The following is a 26,242-nucleotide window of genomic DNA, read 5'->3' as shown; positions in this document are numbered from 1 at the left end:
CGCCGATCGAACATGTATGACATGAGAATCCATGCAGGATATTATTTTACTGCTGGATATCGTTAAAACAATTGTCATCGTCTAAATTTTGGAATTTTCCTACATAAAAATGCAGTCCATCATTTGTCTCTCAGTTTGTTTGCTATAATGGATGAGAACACATTCCTACGAAAGACATCAGCAACAAACTATTCTACAAAATTATTTCGATAATCTTTTGACTTGAATGAAAGGATTTATTTGATGCTTGTGTACTTCGATAACGTCGAGTACTACGCTTACGGAAACACAGCGCTCCGTTGCGACGAGTCTGCCATAACTACTTATAAAGAAAGAGGGAACAAGTATCATGTTCAATGAGAATTTTATAAGATGAGTATCCTGATGTCAGTAAACCTTATTTTTTCAATGCAATTTTAGGTACAAATGGTGATATTGAACAAAATATATTCTCTATTGGAAAAGTCGTCGTGAAATTTCAATTTCAACAAATATTCTCCAGCAAATTGAAGGGTGTGTCCTGGAGTACCTCGACAACGAGGACATGATTCAGTAGATATAACAATATTTGCTTTTTGTACGGTAGCACCTGTCTTGAAACCTATATCACTCGAGGATAGCGTGTTTTAAAAAATGCGACAGTAACGGAAGGAAAGGATTTGTCCAAAACGTGGTCATCGTCCAACCATATCCAAATCAATCCCTTATGACAGCAGAAAAAATGTGTTGATTCAGAGATGGGCAAAAATCCTTATTCGCCGAGACAGACCTATAAATTCACTTCACTCTCCTGCTGAAGGCTTTGATTCCTGGTTCACGGCATAGCAAGGACAAAGCAGAAAGATACGTCTAAACCCTTCAGATCTCATAGGCACGACAAAAAAAAAAAAAAAAAAAAAAAGAGAGGAGCGTCCTAAGAGTCTTAAGCTTTAGATTACGAACCATAATGACGTACAGATATTCTTGCAAATGTTCGAATACAGAACTCAGTCTGTTTGCATGCTACAAACGATGATGACGATGAAAAAATCCAAGTAGATACAACTTCATCTTGAGTCGTCTTTGACCAGATATTTAGGATAGATGGAATACACTTGCATGGTTGTGACGTGTATTAATTTTATAAACGTTTTGATAATTTTATGCAGGTTTTCAATGTAATTAATATTTGCTTATTACTTTTATTAGAGTACGTTGGATTGCCGGATAAAAATGTCTTCATGGTAAGACAGTATGGTAATGTGAAGAGAACAGTATGTTGTAGAGTTGTACATTTTAACACTATAACATAAGGTATTCAGCTATTTCTACCTGTCCACATGTACAGTACTTATTGTTGGAAACAGATAAGAATACAAATTTTAATAAGCCACTGCACTTTGGTTCTCTGTTGCGTAAGCTGAACTTGATCACCCGTTTTACCAACAAAATAATATGAAGGTATTTTGTTACTTCGATTAAGATAAGTTTTGAGATTTTGAATGGATGGTTACTTTTTTATTTAAATCGGTAATGGGTGGATTTGTACTTGAATAACAACTAGCTAATAGCTTACCCGGAAAATCTCTTAACGTACGGAAAAGAAACCAAGAACAAATATGTGTATGCCTCATTAGCGTGGAAGCCTGACACGTTGGGGAAGTTCGGCGATAGAGCTTTTCAGATAATGATGCAGACCACAATGTTCGGTTTAACGAACGCCAAAGAAAATCAGACAAGGACATAGTTTAGTTCATTTATACTTGGACATAAAAGTAAACGTATTTGTTGAATGATGTGGACGTACGTCTGAGACTTAATTGAAATAGCACCGTGTTATATTTGACGGTTAATATTAACGAGCACAGCATGAATATCAATGAAGCCAGAATCAGCGTACGTTATGTGGAAACCTTACTTAAGGTTGGGAACGACATCAGTCGTCAATGTCTGATCAGAACGTCAGCCAAGATTAGTGAGTTTTGTAAACAACTCTGGGTAACTATTAGGATTATTATCTTAAGCAGAGTCATGGACTTTTGAATTTCTTCATAAAGCTGGATCTTGTGTACGTGATGTGTGTTACATACTTTATTGTAACAGACCTTCCAATTGTTCTAGAACAACGAACTTTTGACCCTGAACCGGGTTTTCTTATATATATATATATATATATATATATATATATATATATATATATATATAAATCTTGTTTGCTGGAAAAATAGTTCTCATGCAATAACATCTGAACAGAATGCAGAATGCAGTATTCTGATATAGATGAAATTATTGAATTCAGATTATTCTCTGGAAATGCTAAATGCTCCAAAATAATATTCTTGAGAGTTGGATTTATTGAAAAATTCAAATAAATGTATATTTTTGTATTGTGTCATTGTGATCCAACAAAATATTGTTGGCATATCGCCATGACACAGGCCATCACTAGCACATCAACAATTCCAGCACTGGATTTATTTTGGAATATCATTAAAGTTTATTCAGAACTTAAATGATTATGACTTTTGTTTGAAATTCTAGGACTATTTGGAATTTAATTTGCAATGCCGTTATTTGGTTTTATATTTTCATCCTGTATCCTAAGGGAATAAATTATTTGCTGAATTTTACAAAACTTGTTGGCCTTGGTTCTTTTCTATTACTTTGTTTAAGATTTAGAGCCATAACAGAAAATTGGATGCTCGCCTCAGGGTAAGAATTTCTCTAAAATATTTCAGAAAACTTCCTTTCTGAAATTTAAATTCGCCTTGTTTTGGAATTCTTTAAGTCCCAGGTATTATTTCACATTTTCGAAATCTCTAGTGAAAACATCAGGCTTTAAACATGTCATCTAAAGTGGAGAACTTTTTTTCAGATCCCACCCAGGAATGGTTAGACGCCTTGAAAATGTATGAATTGCTCCAGCTTGCCAGAGAATACTACCTTTCTGAGGGGAAAGCTTCTTTAACAAAGGAAGAAATAAAAAAATATTTTGGTCGAATATTTGGTAGAAAAGAATGTATTGGATAAAAGTGCTTTCAATTTGAATAGCGAGTCGCTATATGGCTCTAACTTAAACGTTATGGAATTGAAATTAAAAAAGAATGAAATAGAGTTAACAAAGCTTGAGCTTCTGAAAAAATGTCAAATGCAACTGGATAAAAAAATAATAAAGAGGAAGATGCAGTTTCAGCAAGAGGAAAGAGGAGAAATGCAGATGCATAGAGAAAGAGAAAAGGAAGAAAGAGAAAATGCAGATGGAAAGAGATAAAAGAATTTCAATTTAAAGTAAAGGAATTTTTGATGTGGCAAGTGAAATGCATGTCCCCACTTTACATACAAATTGAGGTTCGATGTTACTAAAATTATTAGGTTAGTACCCCTCTTAAGGAAGAGACGTAGATAAATATTTTTCTCATTTTGAAATAATTGCTGAAAATTTTAAATGGGCAAGGGAGCACTGGACTCTTTTATTAAAAAGTGTACTTTTTAGCAAACTCGTGACATTGACACTTTATCTGTTAGTCCAGCAAAATGTTGATTATGATCTGGTTAAGGAATGTATCTTGAGGGGTTATGGGTTGGTACCTAAGGCTTATTGTGAAAAGTTTAGGGACTATAAAATGAAACTAGATAAACCATGCCAAAAGGAATATGTAGAGATAACTAGGTTAATCATGCAGTCAATTTAGTTTTACCTGTCCCACACAGTGTGGAATTTAGCGATGGAATGCAATCAGACTTTAGTGATTTTGGTGTAATCAAATCTTCAGAAACTGTAAATAATATGAACCTTCTCATCTGCAGCAACAAGAAAAGAATGAACTAAAACAGCTATTACTTGAATATGAGCTCTTGTTTCCAGATGTGTCAACAGAAACAAATAAAATCTACCATGGTGTTGAAATTGTAGATTCCACATCTGTGAAACAGCATCTATACAGGATGAACCCTCTCAAATATATAATACTTGAGTAAAAAAGTTCAGTATTTGTTGGAGAATGATTTCATAGAATCAATTAAGAGTGACTGGACCACACATTCTTTGACTGAAACCAGATTTGTACTGACTAGAAAAGTGAATAGTGTGACCAAAACAGATTCATTTATAGTGCCAAGAATCAATGACTGCTTTGATAAAATTGGAAATGCAAAATGTCACTAAATTTGACCTTTTGAAAGAATTCTGACATATTTCCCTGATGGAATGGGCAAAGGAAATTTCGGCATTCATGACTCCATATTGGCCTTTCTAAACATAAAGTGATTCCATGCTAAACAGCATGTTAGGTAGTAATGTGGGGTCATGGAAAGTGCCCAACTGTGTTGGTCATTACAAATGGCATGCTGGATTATAGATGTGCTTTTAATATTTCATTTCCCACTAGATGCCATTGAAATATGGGTCAATATGGCTTAAATGTTAAATTCCTATTCGAGGCCATATCATTCAATAATGTTAAATCTATAGACTAATGCTGAATTTTACCTGTTAGAGGCCATATCAGTCCATTTCAAAACACCATCTTAATGTTAATTCTCACTGAGACCATGGTGCTATATTTGAGGCCATGTTAGCACAAATTACTGTTCAGAATTATTTATTATTTTGAGTTACAAATTCACACAATAATCATAAACTAGAGCTTATGTGGTGCTGATTTACTTGACCCGCCACACTGGCATTTTCCCTTGCAAGCTCTTGGTCACACATTTTTCAAAAAAACATGCATTACATGTTGGATAAAAACTTTTATTCATAAAATTGTTGTTACCAAAATGTCAATTTAATTCCTAAATGTTTTATTTTTATATGGTCGAGATGTCATCAAAACATGAAAATAAGTTCTTTAAAAAATCATCAGAAAGCGGAGTTCATCCTTTCCCTGATTGTGCTTGTGTACATATATATACCATTTAACTTGGTGTACAGCATGTTTATGTGCCAATAGTGTTGCAATTTGCCCCTGGTGTATGAATACATGATTTCAGCAGTATACTGTTTCATTTCTCTCAATGATTAGTGATGAATTTTGTTTTATTAAGCTTTAATAAAATTCTGTAATAGAGAAAAAATATCTATAATCCCCATTTTTAAATTAATTAAATATGTCATACACTTCAATCAAAATCACCTCCCTCTCTCTCTCTTGACCAATGATGGTAAAACTAACAGTCAAGCTGACCAACAAAGAGAGAAATAAAGAACAATTATATATTTAGTAGCATTTTTTTTGTTGGTTTAATGCCATTTTTCAGCACAAGATTAAACATGGTCGCCAGTATAGTTTGTGGAAGAAGAACCTGGGAAGACCCCAGGAAGAACCATCAAGCTATTGAATCTACTGGCAATTATTTTGTATACCCACATTAATCAAGCCAAGACTCAAACCCACATGTACAAAGGTGATATGTGAGTGATCTGTAAAGTTGCCTTAGATCACTCAGCCATCCAGAGACTCTGTACAAGCACTGATAAGTAATGCATAATAATGAATTGGAAACAGCTGCAAAAATGTTTGAATTATGACCTATTTCTTTGTTATTCCTCTCGTCTTATTCCAACTTAGTGTAATCACTGATGATCAAAAGGTCATACTTTTTTTAAAGTTCAAGACACTAACCGTGCACTGTTTTGTAGAGCTATACATTATCTATTTGAAACAAATTTCAAGTTTAATTTCTAAGCTTCTCTTTGATTTATTTGATCAATATGAATGAGAACAGTGCAATAAGGAAGCAGTGTAACAATTTCCATCAGGATTCTACTGCAGTAGCTGCAGAACAATATTTTGCAGTGGACAAACTCCACAGGGATGTGAAAAATAACTTCTTCTGCCAATGCACAGCTCTAGTAGTCTGTCTTAACTCTGTTGGAAAGATATGCATGTGCAATGGTATAAATAAAAAATATATGTACAGTGTGCATTCTATATATATTTCATGTCACACTTGTGTTCATTTTTTACAGCAAGAAAATAAGGCTATTTTCATTAATACAACTAAAGGTATAGCAAAGATATAGGATACACACATGTGATCATACTTACACAAACTAATATTCACTCCTCACAGGCATACAGCCCAATTGCTAGCTAGCTAACAAAGTATCAGGGTGGATACATTAGCAGACGAGTTGTAACCCCAGGTGGCTGATGTAAACTTAATGTTTAAAAAAAAAAACAAAAGCCTGAGGAAAAATAATCACATAGAAGTACAAAAGTTCCTCACTGTACTGTCAGAGTAAAAAAAACCCACAAATTCCTTTGTAGCCAAGTACTTCAAGAAAGAGCAGAAGAAAACAAACCAATGAATGGAAGGATAAAAACTTCATTATTTAGAACAGTGCTTAGTGCTAAATATTTTTTTACTCTCAATACAGTGGTTGAATCTGTGACTCAAAAAAGTATTTTATTTATTTGTTTTCTAGAAGACAAGAGAGAAAATGATTGATTGCAAGTTTAATCTTATATTATTATTTGGGGACAAAGATTGCCAAATGTACATAATCTTTATCCACAAAATGTTAGAAAATGTTTGTGTTCAATGTCTCTCATTTATTTTCTTTTTTAGTATCGTCAATACAAGATGAGATCTGGTGAGGGTAAGGAGCTAGCATTTCGACTATGTGACACCAGGGGGATTGAGGATGGGCACTATCTTCGAAAAGGAGAAATTCAGCAAATGCTTGATGGCAGAAAACAAGATGACCAAAGTGTATGCTTTTACAATAATATGTAGTTGTAATTTATATATGAATTCAGCAGTTTGTATGCATTCTTTCTCTCAAAAGATTTAATCACAAAAAGTCCAACCTGATAACTGACCACCTATCCATGGCACCAATCATCTAATTTTACTATATATAAATTGCTTGCATCTAACAAACACCTTTATGGCACATCTTGTTGGGGTTTTTTTTCTATAGATTTTCACACACACTTGGAGAGATCTCTTAAAATTCATGCTTAAGAATGACCTCATGTAAAATAAGTTGCATTTCACTGTTTGAAAAATTGATACTTTTACATAGCCAAGGGTGCAAGCAATCCTGGATCAATCAAAAAATGTATATCTTGGTGTGTTTTCTTTTGCTACTTATAGCAGAGTATCTACCCACATGTTTGAGTCATTGCACAGAATAATATAGTGCACAGTAATGTCACTAAATGTACATAAAATAATAGATTGCCTGACAATTTGACCTCTGCTTTTTTGTCCCCAAGAGGGAGTACTTGTGTTTTGTGCAAAATTGTGCACTCATCATGCAAGCACATCGCTTATACTGTACTCTTATGGGATGACAGAAGAGAGAAATGCAGTTTATTTGTTTATGTTGTTTAGTATGGAGAAAATCTTCATAAAAGTACCTTACAGCATATGTTTTGCACCTTGTATTTTTCTAAAAAGATATTAACATTAATATAAGAATGTCAGACTGGCTTTCAGACCTTTTTTTTAATGCCCTCAGTCATGGCTGATTACGTAAGATAAATTCACATATGATGCATAAGATGCTTTAGATTTATTCAAATCCAATACAGAGTAGACAGAATGGCAAGGGGACAAAAGTCCAACAGTTTACCGGTAATTCGTCAGAGAGGACCTGTTCTCAATTTTCTGATTTTAGCACTCTTGTTAGGGATAGTTTCTCACTTTTCCACCGGCATTTTGTGGAATCTTCAAATAATGTTTAGTTTTATGATTCAGTACTAGTCATCCTGTCTTCATGAACAGCAATAAGTCCAAAAAGGTTTCATATAAGTGACATCCTTTTAAACTGTTTCCTTGTGTATATCCACAATCTGAATTCATCATTTATTAATCAGTTACATCGTTTTTATGCTGGCCTTTTGTTTCCAACAATTCCAAAACAAATTTGATAGCAAAATCAATCAGCTATGATTTTGGTGATAGGCATGATTTGACTGATGTCCAAAATATATTTGTCAAGGCAACTCTCACTGCCCAGTCTATACATGCAAAATTTTAAAAAATTAATCTATCATACCTTTGAAATGGTGCGGTATATTTGATTAAAATTATGGTATATGTCCATTTGCTAAGCATTATTTGAGAAATAAATGAAAATCAGAGCTCCTTTCAAGAACCTTAACACAAATATATATAGCTTATATTCATGAAAATAATATTTAAAACATGGCTGTTTAAACAGGGGTTCAGTTAAGATGAGGTATGTCTTAAACCAGAGCATTGCTCAATTTGGGCATAATGCTTTGTATTATCGCCAATCTCAAACTGCGATTTTGTTGAAATAGTCAAACCTTCTAAACTACAAAGTGTCTGTCTTGTGAAATCCTCCAACAAGAAAATCATCACTGAGAAGTTGGCAGCTGACTCACTGTTTACATGCCACCCAACCTCAATGCCATTCTGGGTTAAAAAAGAGAATATTGAAGGTCCCTATCCCTTTCCATACCAAGTAAAGTGATCAGAATATATAAAGTACATACATTGGTTTAGCAGTAATTATTTTTAATTAGATGCATAGTTGAACAAGTGCACAACTTAAACTAATTTAGGTTTGCAAAATGCACCAAAGATATTATTTTTTAATTTGTTTTAACTTTGATTGTTAAACAAACAACACACTGATCTGCTGATATTCTTGATCCTGAAAGAGTGTAAGGTGGGTGGAATTGCAAACATCTGTTGTCAGTTGATACACCTGGAGATCAGGCTCCATGTTGCTTTGTTCAACTGATTAATTTTAACAAACTGAATGGACCCAGAACAATCAGCATATTATATCATGGCAGTTCTGGGTTTATGCAGTTTGCATATGGATCCAATTTTTATGTGAGTCTATTTATGAGATCTTTTTAATTGTGTAGTACCCCCACCCCACCCCAAAAGTCACAGTGACACCAGCAGTTCACTATTTGTGACAGTATGAATTATTTTGTACTACACGATGGATATCAGCTTGGAAAAAGAATTCTTGCTGTTACATATATAATAACTTTGTTCCTTGTTCTAAGTTTAGAATTTAAAATAAGATGACACTGGTCACTGACTTTATTGACAATGGGGCTGCAGTGTAACTAATTTGAAGGAAAACAAATGGTAGAGGATCAATTATTGTCGACATAAAGAATTAGAATAGCCTGCCTGCACTTCCTGTTTATTGATTTAGGTCACAAAATAGTAGCTGTTCTTGCTGTCAGAATAATGTACATGTGAAAATGTGTTATGGTGTCTCAAAACATGATGGGAAACATTTTATGCAAAAGTTATATTAATGGCAAATATGAGAAACATTTCATCAATAAATTTATAAATCATATTAGTATGTTTTTTACTTTATACAGAGCGAGCCATCATCTGCTTCACAAGTCAAATATGTTAGTGACATGCTTTTAGCTGTCTTTGGATGGATGAAGGGATGGATTCAACAAACTCCAACCCTCGACCACAATGAGAGGGCACACTGCATAGTTTATGTAATTGATAGTTCCACTATTGAGACTCTCCCTAACTCTACTGAAAGAAACTTCAAGGAGTGCCGAAAAATTGTGGAACAGAGAGGTAGATATTATTTTATTAAAAGAAATGTTCTGTGTCAGTTTGTTTCAATTCAAAAGGCTTTATCCCTGGAGAAGGTTCGATGAGATGTGTGAAGGACATATTGATCATGAAAAGTTAACGAACAAAGGAATACTAGAATAATAGGAGAGATGAGATCATTTAAAGACTTTATCATTTGTTTTTCATACCTGATGCTAGATATGGACCCACTTTCCTGTGAAGAGTTTAAAATAAATGTTTCTGTTGGAGTTTCTAGAGTGTGTGTGTGATTTAAATTTTTAATGTAGCTTTAAAAAAAATTCAGTCATATCACTATGATGTCTGCAGTGTAGCAGTTTATAGTGATGTCTAGCACTGGGACATCATGCCGCAGACATGTAACATGATGTCCCACCCAGTCACATTATCCTGACACCAGTCCGACCAGTCCTATCACTAACCTCTTAATGCTGAGCACCAAGTGAGGCAGCTGTTAGTACCATTTTTGTAAGTCTTTGGTATGACTCAGCTGGGGATCGAACCCATGACTTCCTGCATCCGAGGCGTGAGTTTCTAGAGATTTAAAGATAATCATAACAGTGACATTACAATTTCTGTTTTAAAAGCTCTAAAATTACCTTTTGTTTTTAAAGTCAACAGCGACAATGTGAACCAAACCAGCATATCATGCCTCTAATTATCATCTTTTTATTATAGGCATTCCAGAAGTTGTTCTGCTGACAAAGGCTGACCAGTGCTGTAGTGAAGTAGACAGTGATTTAAAAGACCTTTCTTACAGTCCAGCTATCAAGAGAGCAGTGCAGAGTGTAGAAAATAAATTCAGTTTCAATAAGAAAAGCATCTATCCCATAGTTAATATGGAAAATGAGGTTGAAGCTGCAAGAGAGATATCTATTCTTGCACTAATGGCATTGAAACAAATGCTTTTTGCAAGTAGAGAATATATACTGGATATGATTGACAAGAAGGAGATTAAGACTGAACCTTCTGGAGTTTGAATTACCAACAAGGTGAATCGAATGACAGCTGAAGGTGTAATAAATGCAAATGAATTGTATTCCACATGCTTGCTGACAAAATAAAATGTCATTTGAGGTACTAGTATCAGAAATAACTTCCACAATTCACATATTACTAAAAATGATCATCTACAACATACATTATTCTTTTGTTTCAGGGCTCATAGTTATATTTCTGTCCAGTTTGGATTTGAGGCACAAGCCTGAAAAGTAGCAAATTTAATTTTGGATTTTGTAAAGAAACAATGCTTCCTACTTGTTTTATACCCGATTTTTTTCACATAATGATACAAATGATTTCCAACTGCTATTAGCTGTATTCAATGCCCATAGATTGTATGCGTTTTTCTTTATTGGGACTGTATTATTCATATGCATGTGAAAAATGAACTTCAAAGGCTAGGTGTATGAAAGCCGAATGGTGTACTTATCTAACCTGGTGGATGACTGAATATACATGTAAGTCATTTTCAGTCTCTATTCATGACTAAGATCAAAGTTCAGGTTAGCAAAGGGTCTCACATGAAATTTTTTACTCAACAGATTTTCAAAAGGCATTTTATCTATATTAGTTTCTACTGGTGATGGTTAGAAGATCTCCAAATCTGTCTACTCTCAAAACACTTTGGGATATTTTACAGAGTACCAACAATAATTTAAAAGGGCAACTGTTAAATAATAAAATTATTCATATTTTAAAATAATTGAGATAAGACTTACGGTCAGTAAAAATACAAAAATATGCGACAATAACTAACCTAATCAAAAAGTTCGATTAAATAGCATCAACAGGAATGTGTAGAGTATTTTCCTATTTAATGCCAACAGCATTACATAGAGCTCTCATTACTGCCCAAGGAAAGTTTGGATGTCAACTGAGTATTGCCAAAGGGAATTAATTCAGAAATTTTAATTGAAAGTGGGAATAAATTAAAACATACAAGCAATTTCTTGTTGTAGGCTCCTATACACAAATTCATTTAAAAACATAAGTTACCAAAAAGTAAATATTTAAAATGATAGTAGTTCAAAACTTTTGCTACATTCACAAATTTCCTTGTATGTGTAATTATTGATAGGGTTAGCAGATTGTTAAATTAGTGACTGAAATTTAATTTTATCTTTAGTTTAATGAATTTCCAATATTGTTTAATTCATTAAACAGCAATGAAAAAACATGACGTCTATGTTTTTCAGGCTTTGATAAGAAATATTACTATCTAAGGCATTAATAAATGTCTCTGATCAAATCTTGTTTTCTATTTTTGGAACCATTTGAGAAACACCAAACGTGTAAAATATTTGTTAAGAAAACACAATATCTTTTATTTATTTCCCATGTTTTTATGAGCCATTGGCTCATTTTTCTGATTTATTTTGAGTGGTCCATTGCCTATTTTCCATTAAGGTGTTTTAAACATTGAGAGATTTATTCTACTCACAAGTTTTATATAAATATTTGTCATAATGCTTCTTTCTATAACATTGCATTTATTTCTTCATTAAAGCAAATTTTTAAGCAAGTTTCTCATTCAAATACGTTCCCCAAATACAATAAATTAGGAATATTAGGCTGCTAAATTGTGAATCCAGCCCTACAAAAAGACGAAAATTGCTTTTCCTGTCTATCTTTTATAGACAAAGAGCAATAACTCTTGCACATTACCTCCCCTTAACACCTCCATATGTCGCTAATTTTTGAGCTGAACTACAAAATATTGAGGATACTTGCATAGTGGGGTGGCTGGGAGGGTTATTTTTGGAGAAACACAATTTACTTAAAATTTTATTTCTCCTTCAAACATGTTCCCCAATCACAATACATTAGGAGAAAAGGTAATAGAAAGAGAGAATGGTGAGCATTCAACCTCTACCTTAGGTATTCTTCTTGGGGATGATGGCTTGATTCCCCATGCGAATGATAACCTGTTCTCCTAATTACATAAGCAACACAGCCTAGGGTCATTTGACTTGTGATCCCTATATATGGTTAAGAAGATAATTATTTACATTTTTTTACCTACAAAATTTCACTAGTGAATCCAGCAAAGCTAATAGGCTATGTTGTTCTAATTGGTGGTTATCAGGGCTTCCACCGCCAGACCTACCTGATTCAAGGTTTGCCTCTGCAAAGCTAAATCTGAAATAAAAACTCCATAATGGTGAGTTGCATGCCAGCCAACAGCTTGTACTGTATCTCAGATCAAAACATTATGTTCAAATGCAAGGCTCACAGAGATCACAGTAATCTTATGAGTAGTAATCTTCTTTAAGTGACTATGATCTTGTGAGACCTCTAAGTATCCTGACCATACAACACATTCAGCCAGGAAGCAAGGGCTTGAGGCATGATATCCTCTTTCCCCACTTTCACCAGAAGAAACAGGCACTTGCATATGCCCTGATTTGTCCTTGTGTTTCAAGAAGTGCTTGAGTGCATGAACAAAATCTTGCATGGATGCTGCTCTTGACCTGCCTATGAAAGAGAGCAAGCAAATGACTAATCCTTGATTACCAACAGACAGTAACCTATTTTTGGCTACAAAGCCTGGTTGTTTCAAGAGGACCAGTAAAACTTCCAATCTCAACTGAAGATAGTACGAGTCGAAGGAAAGGGCATGTAGCTCACTCATACTGCATACTGAAGCTAAAGCTATCAGGAAACATGTTTTGTACGATAGCTACTTTAGCAGAGTATGGACTAAAAGCTAGAACTGATTTGAATTCAGCCATGTTAAAACCCAGGACAGATTCAGTTTTGAAAACAGTGAAGGATTTTGGTGGATTGTGTTAAAAAATATTGGCTAAAAAATTCCAATAGATTTTTATCATGTCAGATATCATGTCTACCATGATGCCTGAATGTGTCTGATATCATGGATTGGTAACCTTTGACAGAAATTAAAGCAGGGATCGTCCTGTGCTTTGCTAATGTCGCAAATTGCGATTTTGTTTCCTTATTGGCAACAAAATATATCATCTGGCGACAACCTTTTTGGCTGTTTAATTTGCGCATACAATCATGGTTTTGGGGTGGAGACATTCAAAGGGACCACGAAAGGAAGCCACAAACTTGGATGCACAATGCACTGGAATCTGTTACATAACCAAATCCTTGGATCGTATTGACAAACCCATCTTTACAGTGCATTGTTACATTATAATCCGCTTATGCTGACATCTGGCCTGGTACTGTTTGCTGTGATACACTCAGTCATGCTACCGTACTATATCTACAATTGACTGACCACTGAAGACGCGAACATAAACAGCTACACTTAACTGAATAACAGCTAATCGTTCTGTTTTTTTTATTAAATGTACCAATTGATGAGACTTCAGAGAGAACTGATTACCTATGAAGTACCAATTGCTGTGTATAAATACAAAGCAAATGGAAAAAATCTCAATCAGAATTATATACTGTCAACAGTGCAACTTTATCATGGGTAAATGAAAGTTTACCACTGTGTGTTCATCGTCTCATCCTAAGAGTAAGTTAACAAAATTAACAGCATTTGGATTTAGTGCAAATTCATCAGACAACATAGTCACTGAACCTGAGTTATACCTGACAGTCCAACATCATCCTCATGTAGTGATGGTAGTAATGCTTCAAGTGCAACACCACATCATGATGTATGGGTCAAAAGTTCCCAAAAATTTCTTGACAACTGGTAACTTGGGCATCCGTGGCTGAGATATGATACAAAGTTAAAGCAGAGGTTCTGTGATATATGTATCAAGGCACAAGTCGTCAATTCGTTTACAACTGGTTATGATATTTTGAAGGAGTGTATCACCAAACATGAATCAAGGCGGGGTAAGTTAATTTTGCTCAATGATCTTTTACTTTTACCATCAATCCCATGTTATGACTCCAGGAATTTAAACTACGCAACAAGAAATAACAAAACAAACAAGTTTTGCATAATTTAAAATAATTTATTTCTCAGAATAGAGAAGTGAAAGAATTAAATTAACTTACAGCATGATAAATGAATTCCTATTTCCTAAAAGTCCTTTCAATTCCAAGAAATCCAGATACGTTCCAAAGAAAAATGCCCCTTATGTGTTAAAGTTTCAAATGTACAGAAAGATTTCCAAAGAATTAAAATAGTCGTTGAATAAATTTAGTTAATACCGTACATTTATTCTAGCATGTCATGCAAAAAATAAATCTATCCAAAAACCAAGTTAGAAGATTGAATCTGAAAACATGCAGACTGGAACCTACCATCAGGAATTTTTTTTTTTGGCATATTTAAGCATCATTTTCACGAAATATTCACCAATTTTTCGGGTCCAATACATGAGAAATTCTCAAAGGACATGCTGTTTCTCCCTGTGGAGTGTGTTATCCCCCCCCACATGCCCCCATTTAATATTATGGTCAGCTATGCCCAAACTGCACAATAGCTAAAGGTTAGACTCAAGCCTCTTCGACATACTTCAAAGAAACTGCCTGTTCTACAGTGAGTGAAAGCACTAGCAACTGATTGACAAGTAATCAATGCCTAAAATGGATTTGAATTTAAGTTATCAGTTCAAATTTGGTCTCAAGCTACCATACATGTGATAACTATTTCCCACATTTTATATCCCACCTTATTTCCTTATTGTTAACACATACATGCATGTAACACTGCTTATTAAATAACATATTTATTCTAAATTAGTTTTATGGGGGCAGATATGCTCGGCATGTTTCTATATTTCTTCTTTTAATTTTATGATGCTAATTAATGCTTATTGTTACATATATCTGATTTAATTGTCTGTAAGTATTAAATTCCTTAGATTTTTTAAATTTCATTATATGTCAAAATAATGTAGTTCTGTTTACTAGGAACTCATACTTTTTCCAGAAAATGGTTTGACCTTGACTGTTCATTTCTGTAAACACTAAAGGCTGACCTGGTTTCCAACAAAAATTCAAATTTAGTAACAGTCACGTAAACATTCTTGTGGGAATAATAAGCATGAGATTAAGGCTGTATTGAATATGTAACCCTAGGCTTGTAAATAGTTTTAGTGAAGCAAACTACATTTTTTCTCGGAGTAAAATGATTGGTTTTTATCAAGGTCATACTGGGGCTATGTGACTTTTTTAATGTAATTATGATTACATGATCCTCTATTTTGCAATTCAGGCATTTCCGAAACTGCACATTAGTTAGTTTTAATAAGTGATGCTTAGAGAGAATTTAGACAGTCTGGGATTAAAAATGCTTGATGTCAAGTCATTTCCCTCAGTTGTTGCCAGTTTTTGAGTTTATATGTTAATTTTTCTTCAGATTATTTGGATTCTAAAAAATTAATTCGTTTCTCTGAAAATATTTTTGTGCTCATACAGAATTCTTGAACAAAGACATTTCTTAAAAAAATTATTTGGATTTCCAAAACCGGAGGATTATTTCTTGTGTTTCTTCAAGGAACTGTAGGCAACAACATTGAACAGGATACAGCATATATCATCGCCTTACATCTTGGATTCTTTGTTGGGACTCGAACTTGAAATCATTAGAATATTTTATTATTAGGACTTCTAAAATTGTATTCGTGGAATATTCTTGGATTATTTTTGGATTTGATTCTTGAAACCAAAAGTTCTTATTTTTTTAAATAATGTTTACAGTATTTTTCCAGGGAAATAAATTAATTTTTCAAAGCTTGTTGTTTTCACTCTTTCTTGAGTTACTGTTTATTCGAGCCTAAACATGTAACATAAGATATGGGTTGCTCGTCCAGAAATTTGAATTTTGGCTAGAATATTTCAGAAAACTGGAATTTTCCATGTTTTTGAAATCTTTAGTAAAAGCAGCAAGATTTTTCTAAAATGTCATCAAAAGTAGAAATCTTTCTTTCAAATCCTACCCAGGAACAACAATTGATTCAGCTTGCCAGAAAATATGATTTTTCTGAGGTAAAGGCTTCCTTAATGAAACAAGAAGTAAGAAATATTTTGGTTCAGTATTTGGTAGAAAATAAAAGTTCTTGGTTTTGATCAGTAAATATGTATTAGACTCTGACATAAAAGTGAAGGAATTAGAATTAAAAACAAGATGGAATATGAGTTGAGGAAGCTGGAGCTTCAGAAAGAAGAAAGAGAAAAACAAATGCATTTACAAGCGGAAGAAAAAGAGAAAGAAAAATGCAGTTGGAAGAAAAACAAATGCAGTTACAATATGAGAAAGAGGAGAGAGAGATAGAGAGAGAGAGGAAAGAGAAGAAAACAAGCAAATGCAGTTAGATAAGGAAGAAAGAGAGAAAGAAAGAAAAAGACATTTATAAAAAGACCACTCAGTCACCCAAAGACTCTGTACAAGCACTGGTAAGTAATGCATAATAATGAATTGGAAACAGCTGCAAAAATGTTTGAATTATGACCTATTTCTTTGTTATTCCGCTCGTCTTATTCCAACTTAGTGTAATCGCTGATGATCATTGTTGTTGTTGTTGTTGTAGGGTTTAACGCCATTTTTCAGCACACGATAGGCTATACATGGCGGCCAGTATTAATGGTGGAGGAAGAACCTGGAAAAAACCACCGAACCAAGAGAAGCTACTGGCAAGCTTTCTCACATACCCACACTGGCCGAATTCAAGACTTGAACCCATGCAGACAGAGGTGAGATGGCAGTTATCTGTAACGGAGAGCTTTTAGACCACTCGGCCATTCATGGGCCCCAACGAGAGAAAAAGATGGAACATCAATTTAGAATAAAAGAAATGGAGCTGGCAAGTGAAAAGCATATTCACACTTCAAATACAAATTGAAGTTTTGATCTTGCAAAGAATATTAGATTAGTGACCCCATTCAGAGAAAAAGAAGCAGACAAATATTTTACTCGTTTTGAAAAAGTTGCTGAAAATTTGAAATGGCCAAGGGAGCATTGGACTCAATTACTACAATGTGTACTCACTGGTAAGGCTAGTGATATTTACAATTCACTGTCAGTTCACCAAATTGGTAACTATGATATGGTTAAAGAATGCATCTTAAGGGGTTATGAGTTAGTCCCTGAAGCTTATCGGCAAAAATTCAGCAATTATAGAAAAGCTGGACAAAAATTTGCTAGAGAAAAAGTGCAGTTATTTGATAGAAGGTGCTTAGCAAAGAAAGTTGAACGAGATTATGAAAGTCTCAAACAACTTGTATTACTGGAACATTTCAAAAACTTTGTCCATGGTGACATTAAGTCCTAACTTGACAAGCATCAGATCAAAACCTTGGAAAATGCTGCTCGACTTGCTGATGAGCATTCTTTAACTCATAAATTTCCTTTTGTAAATAAGACTTCTACTCAACAGTCTTCTGGCAGAAAAGTATTTCAGCCTAACACAAGCCTTTCTAAAACTCAAACCGGCACAACTTCTAAAAATCAAGCTTCTGATAAGCTTGATTCAAGATCCTTGTCTCTTCATACGTGTACCTATTGCAAAAAAAAAGGACACGTTATTTCTGATTGCTACAAATTGAAAAATAGGCATCAGAATCAAGACAGACCTATTCCAAATGCTCTTATTTCTAAGAGATCAAGGACACGGTCATGTATTGAAAGCAATACATTTGTTGGGTCTAATAAACCCAAGTCTGATTTTATTATGGAGAATTATGAACCATTCATACCGAAGGGTTCTATATTACTTGTGGGTGATCCAGCCAATCCTATCCCTATTAATATTTTAAGGGACACAGCAGCTTCTCAGAGTCCATTATTGTCAAGTATTTTGCCTTTTTCTGAGAAGTCTTCTTCTAATGAGAGTGTTCTTATTCAGGGAGTAGAGTGCAGCTTTGTTAATGTTCCTCACCATTGTGTAAATTTGTCATCAGACTTAGTCTCAAGACCTGTGACAGTTGGCAGTGTCTGTTTTACTCGTTGAGGGCATTCATTTATTACTAGGCAATGACCTAGCTGGAGACAAGGTTGCGGTTAATCCACTTTAACTGACAAGCCATGCTTGGATTAGAAAGTCGTTCCAATTGAAAAAGAATTCCCTGATTTATTCCCAGCTTGTGCAGTTACCAGTGCTATGGCAAAGAAAGCTCTTGAGAATGATGTTGGTAAGGAAATTATTCCTTTAGCTGATACATGTATTGGTCAGGCTTCTGATGAAATCACTTTCACTCCTTGTTTGGATCAATCAGAAGGTATTGATCACAGTGATCCTCTTTTAACTACACATTCTCTTTATTCTAATCTGGGTGATAAACGACAATCACTTGTTGTCAAACAGGAAAAAGGTCCTGTTTGTTTCAAAGGGTCATTAGCGAAACTGAAGCTACTGAAGTCTCTGTCTGTTATTTCATTAAATTGTAGTTCCAAAACTTTACAGACAGGAAATACTTAGTCTGGCCCATGAAACTCCATTGGCTGGTCATTTAAGGATTAATAAAACTTATCACAAGATCTGGACTCACTTCTTTTGGCCAAAAATCAAAAGTGATGTTGGTAAATACTGTAGATCTTGTCAAAGCTTTCAAATGGTAGGAAACCCCAATCAGAAAATACCTAAGGCTCATCTACAACCTATTCCTGCCTTTGATGAACCATTCAGTAGAATTATGGTAGATTGTGTTGATCCCTTACCTAAGACCAAGTCAGGTAACCGATACCTGTTGACCATTATGTGTGCATCAACAAGGTTTCCAGAGACGATTCCTTTAAAGAATATTAAAACTTTGATGAAAGTTTTCTGTTCAATTTGGCCTTCCCAACTCTGTCCAATTGGGTCAAGGGTCAAATTTTAGGTCTGGAACTTACCAGCCTATTTTGCGTGAATTTCGCATTCAGCAATTCAAGTCAAAAGAGAAATTACCGTATGACATAACTTCAGTGGAGAGAACTTTTGAGTTTGATAATAATTGAGTTCTGTCGCTCTTGCTCATTCTTCAGATTTTTCTTCAGATTAGATATTACGGCCCTTACAAAGTTAAGAAGAAAATTAATGAGTTAAATTATAATGTTAGTGCTCCTAGAATCTAAATAAATATTAGGAGTACCAGTATGTTGATAAAGATAGCCCGGTTAAACATGCAATTAATTTAGTTGTACCTGTCCCACTCAGTGAAGATTTAAGTGAAGGAATATCATCAGATTCTACTGATATTGGAGTGACAAATCTTAAGAATTCAGAAATTATGAAAGATCTGGACCAGAAACTTTCACGTTTGCAAGAGCAAGAAAGAAATGAACTCAAACAGTTATTATTTGAAAATGAGCACTTATTTCCAGATTTTTCTACAACAAATAAAATTTTCCATGACGTTGAAATTGTCAATTCCAAACCTGTGAAACAACACCTGTACAGGATGAACCCTCTCAAACAGGAATACTTGAAAAAAGAAATTCAATATTTGCTGGAGAATGATTTTATAGAGCCCAGTAAAAGTGGCTGGAGTTCACCATGCGTACTTGTTCCAAAACCAGATAAAACTTTACATATGTGTACTGATTATAGGAAGGTGAATAGTGTGCCAAAAACAGATTAATTCCCATTACCAAGAATCGATGACTGTATTGATAAGATCAGGAATGCCAAGTATGTCACCAAGTTTGACCTTCTGAAAGGATTTTGGCAAACTACGCTAACGGAAAAAGCAAAGGAAATTTCAGCATTCATGACTCCAGATGGACTTTACCAAGATAAAGTAATGCCGTTTGGTATGAAAGGGTTGCTAAGTAAATTTCAACGTCTCATGAATATGATTACCTTTGGTCTAGACAAGTGTGATCCTTACATCAATTATGTCATTATCTACAAAGACACCTAGAAAGAACATTTAGCAACAATTTGGAAATTCTTTGACAGACTCACTGATGCATGTTTGACAATTAATTTATCCAAAAGTGAGTACTACCGTGCTAGTGTAACTTTTCTAGGACATATCATGGGACATGGACATGTTAAACCTCTAGATGCTAAGGCCAAGGCTATCTTTGAATTTCATGTACACTGTGTTTAAATCATAAGAGTTTTTATGTTTTTCTTTAACCTCATGTATAATTAATCTATAGTAAAAAGAAAGCTTTATCATATAAATCTTTCTTTCTCTTTATGGGTGGAAGTGTTACATATATCTGATTTATTTTATATCTGATTTAATTGTTTGTAAGTTTTAAATCTTTCTATTTTTGAATTTCATATGTCAAAATAATGTAGTTCTGTTTACTAGGAACTCAGTTTTTCCAGAAATGGTTTGACCATGACTGTTCATTTCTGTAAACACATAAGGCTGACCTAGTTCCTGAACTTAATTCAAATTTAGTAACAGTCATGTCAACAAGTAAACAAGTTCTTTTTTATTTATTTTTCTTGTGGGAACAATAAGCATGAGATCGAGGCTGTATTAAATACATGACCCAAGGCTTGTAAATAGTTTTAGTGAAGTAAACAACATTTTTTCTCAGAGTAAAATGATTGGTTTTTATCAAGGTCATACTGGGGCTACGTGCTTTTTTATATGTAAACATGATTACGTGATCCTCTATTTTGCAATTCAGGCATTTCCGAAATTGTCCATTAGTCAGTTTTAATAAGTGATACTTAGAGAGAACTGAGACAGTCTGGGCTTAAAAACGCTTGCTGTCAAGTTTTAGAGTTATGTGTTAATGTTTCTTCAGATTATTTGGATTTTAAAAGATGAATTCGTTTCTCTGGAAGTATTTTTGTGCTCATACAGAAATCTTGAACTAAGACATTTCTTAAAAAATGTATTTGGATTTCCAAAACCGGAGGATTATTTATTGTGTTTCTACAAGGAAATGTAGACAACAATATTGAATAGGATACAGCATACGTCATCACCTTCCATCTTGGATTCTTCACTGGGACTAAAACTTAAAATCATTAGAATATTTTATTATTAGGACTTTTAAAATTGTATTCATGGAATATTCCTGGATTATTTTTGGATTTGATTCTTGAAACCGTAAGTTCTTATTTTATTTTTTTTACAGTATTTTTCCAGGGAAATAAATTATTTATTACATTTTTCAAAGCTTGTTGTTTTCACTCTTTTTTGTGTTACTGTTTATTAGAACCTAAACATGTAACATTATATATATGGTACATTAATGCCAGGTGTTGACTCATATAAGTTTCATTTGTGGAAATCGATATCCTAGTTTGCTTGTAGAGAAAAAAAAGTCTAAAGCATTCAGTGATCATTCTTGGGATTTAGGAAGCAATTCAGAACAAGTGTGTAAAGTATGGCAAAACTAAATTTCTGAACTCCTGGTTGATGGCAATGTACTTTGTAAAGCTAGCCATAAAAGGGGGGGGGGAAAGCATTTAATTCCTGTATGCCATGAAATTGATGGTTGCATTATGCATCAGTTATCTTACAATGCAAAGTACGATCATAGGGTTTTAGTATTAAAATGTCATTAGCTAAAGTTCCTTACAAAACTATTATTTAGAAAATAATATACATAATATAGATTTGCTTCATACATATGTTTCTATTTAAAAAATGAGAGAGAGAGGAAAAGAGAGAGACTGTAGATGTCAGGAAAGTAGATATTTTGCATTTGATAATGCATTTATTTCAGGTGACAACCTATGCACTAACAGTGATGCGGGATGCAAAGGCAATGGAGGTAGTGCAAAACAGTCATTTATTTTGCAATATTATGGCCGTATTGCTTGTTGTCAATAATGTAATAACCATCCCATCTTTTTCAATTTTCATTGCCTATTACATTAATAGACTTGGAAAAATATGCACTACTTGCTCTGGCGACATGTTTTGAAAATTGGCAACAAAATATTAAGGATGGTGATTTTATTTGGTGACAACTTTTAAAAAGCCAGGACCATCCCTGTTAAAGCCATTTGTTTCTCCTCAAAGAGCCACACAAAAAATTCAGCCAGTTGAGGGACTGAGGCACTCTGAGGGAAGGTATTATTGATAGTGAGAAAAGTCCCTGAAAATATGCCACTTTTCCTCATAAGCTTTCAGAGTGGAGGACCTTTTTGCTCTCAAGATTCTCTCCACAATTAAAAGTTTAAGTTGTTTTTCTCACAAGGCTGTCCAGATAAAAACCAAGTGTGATGAACAAAGCAGTCCAGGCAAGAATGGAACGCCTGTGATCATGGCCTCTTGAGAAGATTTGAGTTGGCCAGAATTTTCCTAGGCAGATCTATTGCTAGATCTAGTAGATCAGTAGCCTAGGATTTATCCCATCTGAGAGGGGCTATAAAAATCATCTTGCAATTCTAACCCCAAAACTTATGTTTTATTTTTGGTATCAAGATCTGGAGGGGTAAGCATATGCCAACAACCCCTCCCAGCTTACTGACAGATTTCACAGCCCAAGCTTCTGTGTCTTGGTTAGAAGAGACAAAGGTGGGTAACTTGTGATTACACCTTGTCACAAAAAGATTGATCGTAGACACCCCCAAAGTGCACAGATATGAGTCAGATTACTGGAGAGGCCATTCCATCTAAAGGACTTGACCTATCCTGGAATTTCAGTGGGGGAGTACCCGAGGATCCCCCATAAGACTCACAATGGAGGATGACTTTGGCTGATTGACAGGGGACTGCAAACAACATAGATCCTGATATGCTTTAGCATAATGTGCCTGCAAATCAGGGTCTATGTCGTTTGTTCTACTGATTACTCCTGACAAACTAAGCAGACCCAGATCTAGCATTGCATTATGTGACAGCAGATCTGGGTCTGTACAGTTTGTAGATGGACTCATAAGCAAGTATATATGGTAGTGGCTCTCGGTAAGGTAATACCTGTGTCTTGCCAATCGCTAAGGCAGATGAGACATGAATCAAACAGCAAATTTTATGGATAACAATACTGACATGAAATTATGTCTCAATTTATCACAACTATTTGTAGTTATGAGTTCCAACAAAACCAGACACATTTACATGTATATGTACATTTGCACGCATGTACAGAGAACTACAAGGGGATTTGTCCCCTCTAGTAAAAATGGGTTTGGGTATATACAAATGAGTTACAGAGATGATATATTGAACTATTCATCTTTTGCAAAAATGAATGCTGCAATTTTTATTTTCATTATTATATTGTCAAACCTTTCTTCTGCACTAGAATACTTACTCTGATCCATACAAAATGACTGCGTTGATCAAACTTTGTGTTATAACAAAGTGGGTGTTCTATTTTCTTAGTAGATCAAACTTGTCTCTTAGTCAAGACTGTTTCTTAGTAATTCAAGCTAGCACAGATTTTGATAACAAGCACTGAACTGTATCATGTGACACATCACCTGCTGTGATAGGCATGCCTGTTTTCTCAACAGAGGATGATAACCCTTGAATAAGAATTCTCTTAATCTAAATTATCAAGAATTTGTACTTTTCTGTTGAATGTTCTTGTTCTCAAGTGTTCCTGTCTACTTCTGCCCTCTCTGCTACCTGTATGGACAACCATTTGCCCAGTGTCCTCTTGAACCTGTGAATTAAAGAAAGAAAACGGGGGAACAAACTGGTAAAAGGATATTCTTACTTATCTATATATGTGACAGCTTGCAAAATCCCTCAAAGCATACGTATTTCTTATTTTTCATTTTCTGTTAAACCTGTATTTTTGCAACTGCTTTATGCTGACTATTTATCTGTACACATGACACAATTGTACCAAGTCAACACTGCCATGTGCATTCAACAAAGAAACGGCATTTTAAAAAAGAAATCTCAAGGAATTATCAAGTGCAATTATACTGATGCATCTGGCTCGTGCAGTTTATGACTATAATTTGAACTCTGAAGCTCAAGTTTAATTTCTTTATTTACGATGGATACGCATGGTTTAATACTAAAAGGCAGCTCCAGTTATTAACATTATTTTACTTTTTCATCTAGAGCACCCAACATTATTAAAATCTATTTTACAAAAAATATTTGTGCAGGCCAAAATACCTCATGTATCAGTGAAAGCTGCTAGTGTCATCCCCTCCTCCACCATCAGTGTTAACCAAATTTTGTTTGCATCAATATTTTGCATTACTGCTTATGCAGTTGTTGATGTTTATGAACCTCAGTGACTGCAAGTTATCTAATGAACCTCACTGATTGTGAATAATCAAGGAGTAATTCAATGGTTACTTCCCTTGGTTTCCTCAAACATGATATCTGGGTTTAGTAGTACATCTTAGGTAATGTTAGAATAATTTTCAGTGCCCTTTATTTTGGTGTAAAATTGATATATGTAATTTGGGTTATAGAGTATACAGCTTGGCATCAGAGGTGCATTCTTTAAAGATTACTAGATCCACCTGATCATTTTCACTTCTTCAACTTCTGAGGTAAATTGGAAACATAAAAAGTCACTAGGTGATAATCTTTCTTACCTTTTTATATTTAATAGTTCATTAATGACTTTCAGAATTTACTATGTGACCATCTACTTTGGCACAATTCATTTTCCTGATGTTAATAACTGCTGAAGTAAGTGTACCATGGACTAGTTCAAGCTCCTTTCTCATGCACATGGGAGCAGTCATTCTGATCAGTCAAATTATGAAGTACTTTTTTTCCATAATACCACATGTAAAGAAATTTCAGTCACAGTAACATGCAATTAGCATTGAAGTATGCCAATATTCAATCCATTATCCTTTTCGCAATTGCACAAAAATTCATCTGACATCCATAATTCTTTCTTAAGTACCTGATAAGTGTAGAGTGGAATCTATGTGGTGCTTGAAAAATTGTACTCTAGTCTTCTGTTTTTAGTAATGGCAGCCACATTTAATGGCAGACAGGCATCATATGTATTAAAGTCATCTAAACAAGTATGCTTTCTGTCTAATTCTTTCAAGCAGCTTTTAAGAAATGCTTCTTTTTTTTAGTAATGGTTTTTCTATTTTTAATAATGGTCATAATTTCTTAAAGGCAGATCAGCAACATTTACAAAAATCTGAAAGACCTCTATACCAAAGTGTTTTATATCAAATTTGGTCAAATTCTGTTCAGCATTTTGTGAGACGTCATTTTAATGTTTTTCTAATTTTAATAAGGCAGATTAGCATCACTAAAAAATCTTAAAACGCTTCAGGCCAAGATACTTTCATTTAAATTTAGTCTGATTCTGTTGAGTGCTTTTTGAAATAGTTGCTGAAAGGAATTTCTGCTGTTAGTGATAATAAACATAAAACATATCTGAAATAGCTTCATGACAGTATGCTTCCTTTTAAATTTGGTTAAATTCTTTTAAGGAAATTTTTAGTAGCGGTAAATACCAATTGTGAACAGATGATGGACTACAGATAACTGACAACAAAGAAGCATTCCATAAAACTCAAGGCCGAAACGTCAAACGATCTAAAACGAACAGAACGGCATAAAATAGTTGATGTTTCATGAAATTCTTAAGAAAATCTTTGTGAAAGACGAAAATCATTTTAATACATAGACTGAGAGAAATCTAGGCAAGTTAATCATAAAGGATAATACCCAAATAAAACAACAAATCCAGGACCAAAAATAACGTATTTTCCATTATATTTAATAATCAAGTCTATCAAGGTCTTCATGTTTATTACAACATTTTATACTTCCTCTAAAAGACTGGCATTAAATATAAAAATATGTAGCTATCATGTTAATTCTGGGAAAAAGATCACAAATATCTATCACGTTAATTTGGGGGGAAATGTCCAGCAAGAGCCATCATATCTGCACGCACACCAATACCTCA

At 34.2% G+C, this 26,242-nt stretch overlaps 2 protein-coding genes across 5 annotated transcripts in view; one reads left to right on the top strand and one right to left on the bottom strand.

Moving 5' to 3' along the window:
- LOC149804991 (interferon-induced protein 44-like) overlaps positions 1 to 11,797 on the top strand; it is a 19,224-nt gene extending 7,427 nt beyond the window's left edge. For both annotated transcript variants that reach the window (XM_089946334.1, XM_089946325.1), the window contains 3 exons: positions 6,553 to 6,696; positions 9,312 to 9,528; positions 10,225 to 11,797. In XM_089946334.1, the coding sequence (XP_089802460.1) occupies positions 6,553 to 6,696; positions 9,312 to 9,528; positions 10,225 to 10,526 (663 nt within the window). In that variant the 3' untranslated portion in view covers positions 10,527 to 11,797. The remainder of the gene's footprint in view (positions 1 to 6,552; positions 6,697 to 9,311; positions 9,529 to 10,224) is intronic.
- Positions 11,798 to 14,471: 2,674 nt separating this feature from the next.
- LOC149804990 (E3 ubiquitin-protein ligase RNF8-like) overlaps positions 14,472 to 26,242 on the bottom strand; it is a 44,580-nt gene continuing 32,809 nt past the window's right edge. For all 3 annotated transcript variants that reach the window (XM_089946296.1, XM_089946304.1, XM_089946312.1), the window contains exon 8: positions 14,472 to 23,995. In XM_089946296.1, coding sequence (XP_089802422.1) covers positions 23,955 to 23,995 — 41 coding nt within the window. In that variant the 3' untranslated portion in view covers positions 14,472 to 23,954. The remainder of the gene's footprint in view (positions 23,996 to 26,242) is intronic.

This window comes from Sinohyriopsis cumingii, chromosome 2 (assembly GCF_028554795.1).
Source record: "Sinohyriopsis cumingii isolate HCF-2022 chromosome 2, ASM2855479v2, whole genome shotgun sequence".
NCBI classification, from domain to species: Eukaryota; Metazoa; Mollusca; class Bivalvia; order Unionida; family Unionidae; genus Sinohyriopsis; species Sinohyriopsis cumingii.
This window is presented reverse-complemented; position numbering and strand designations above follow the sequence as displayed.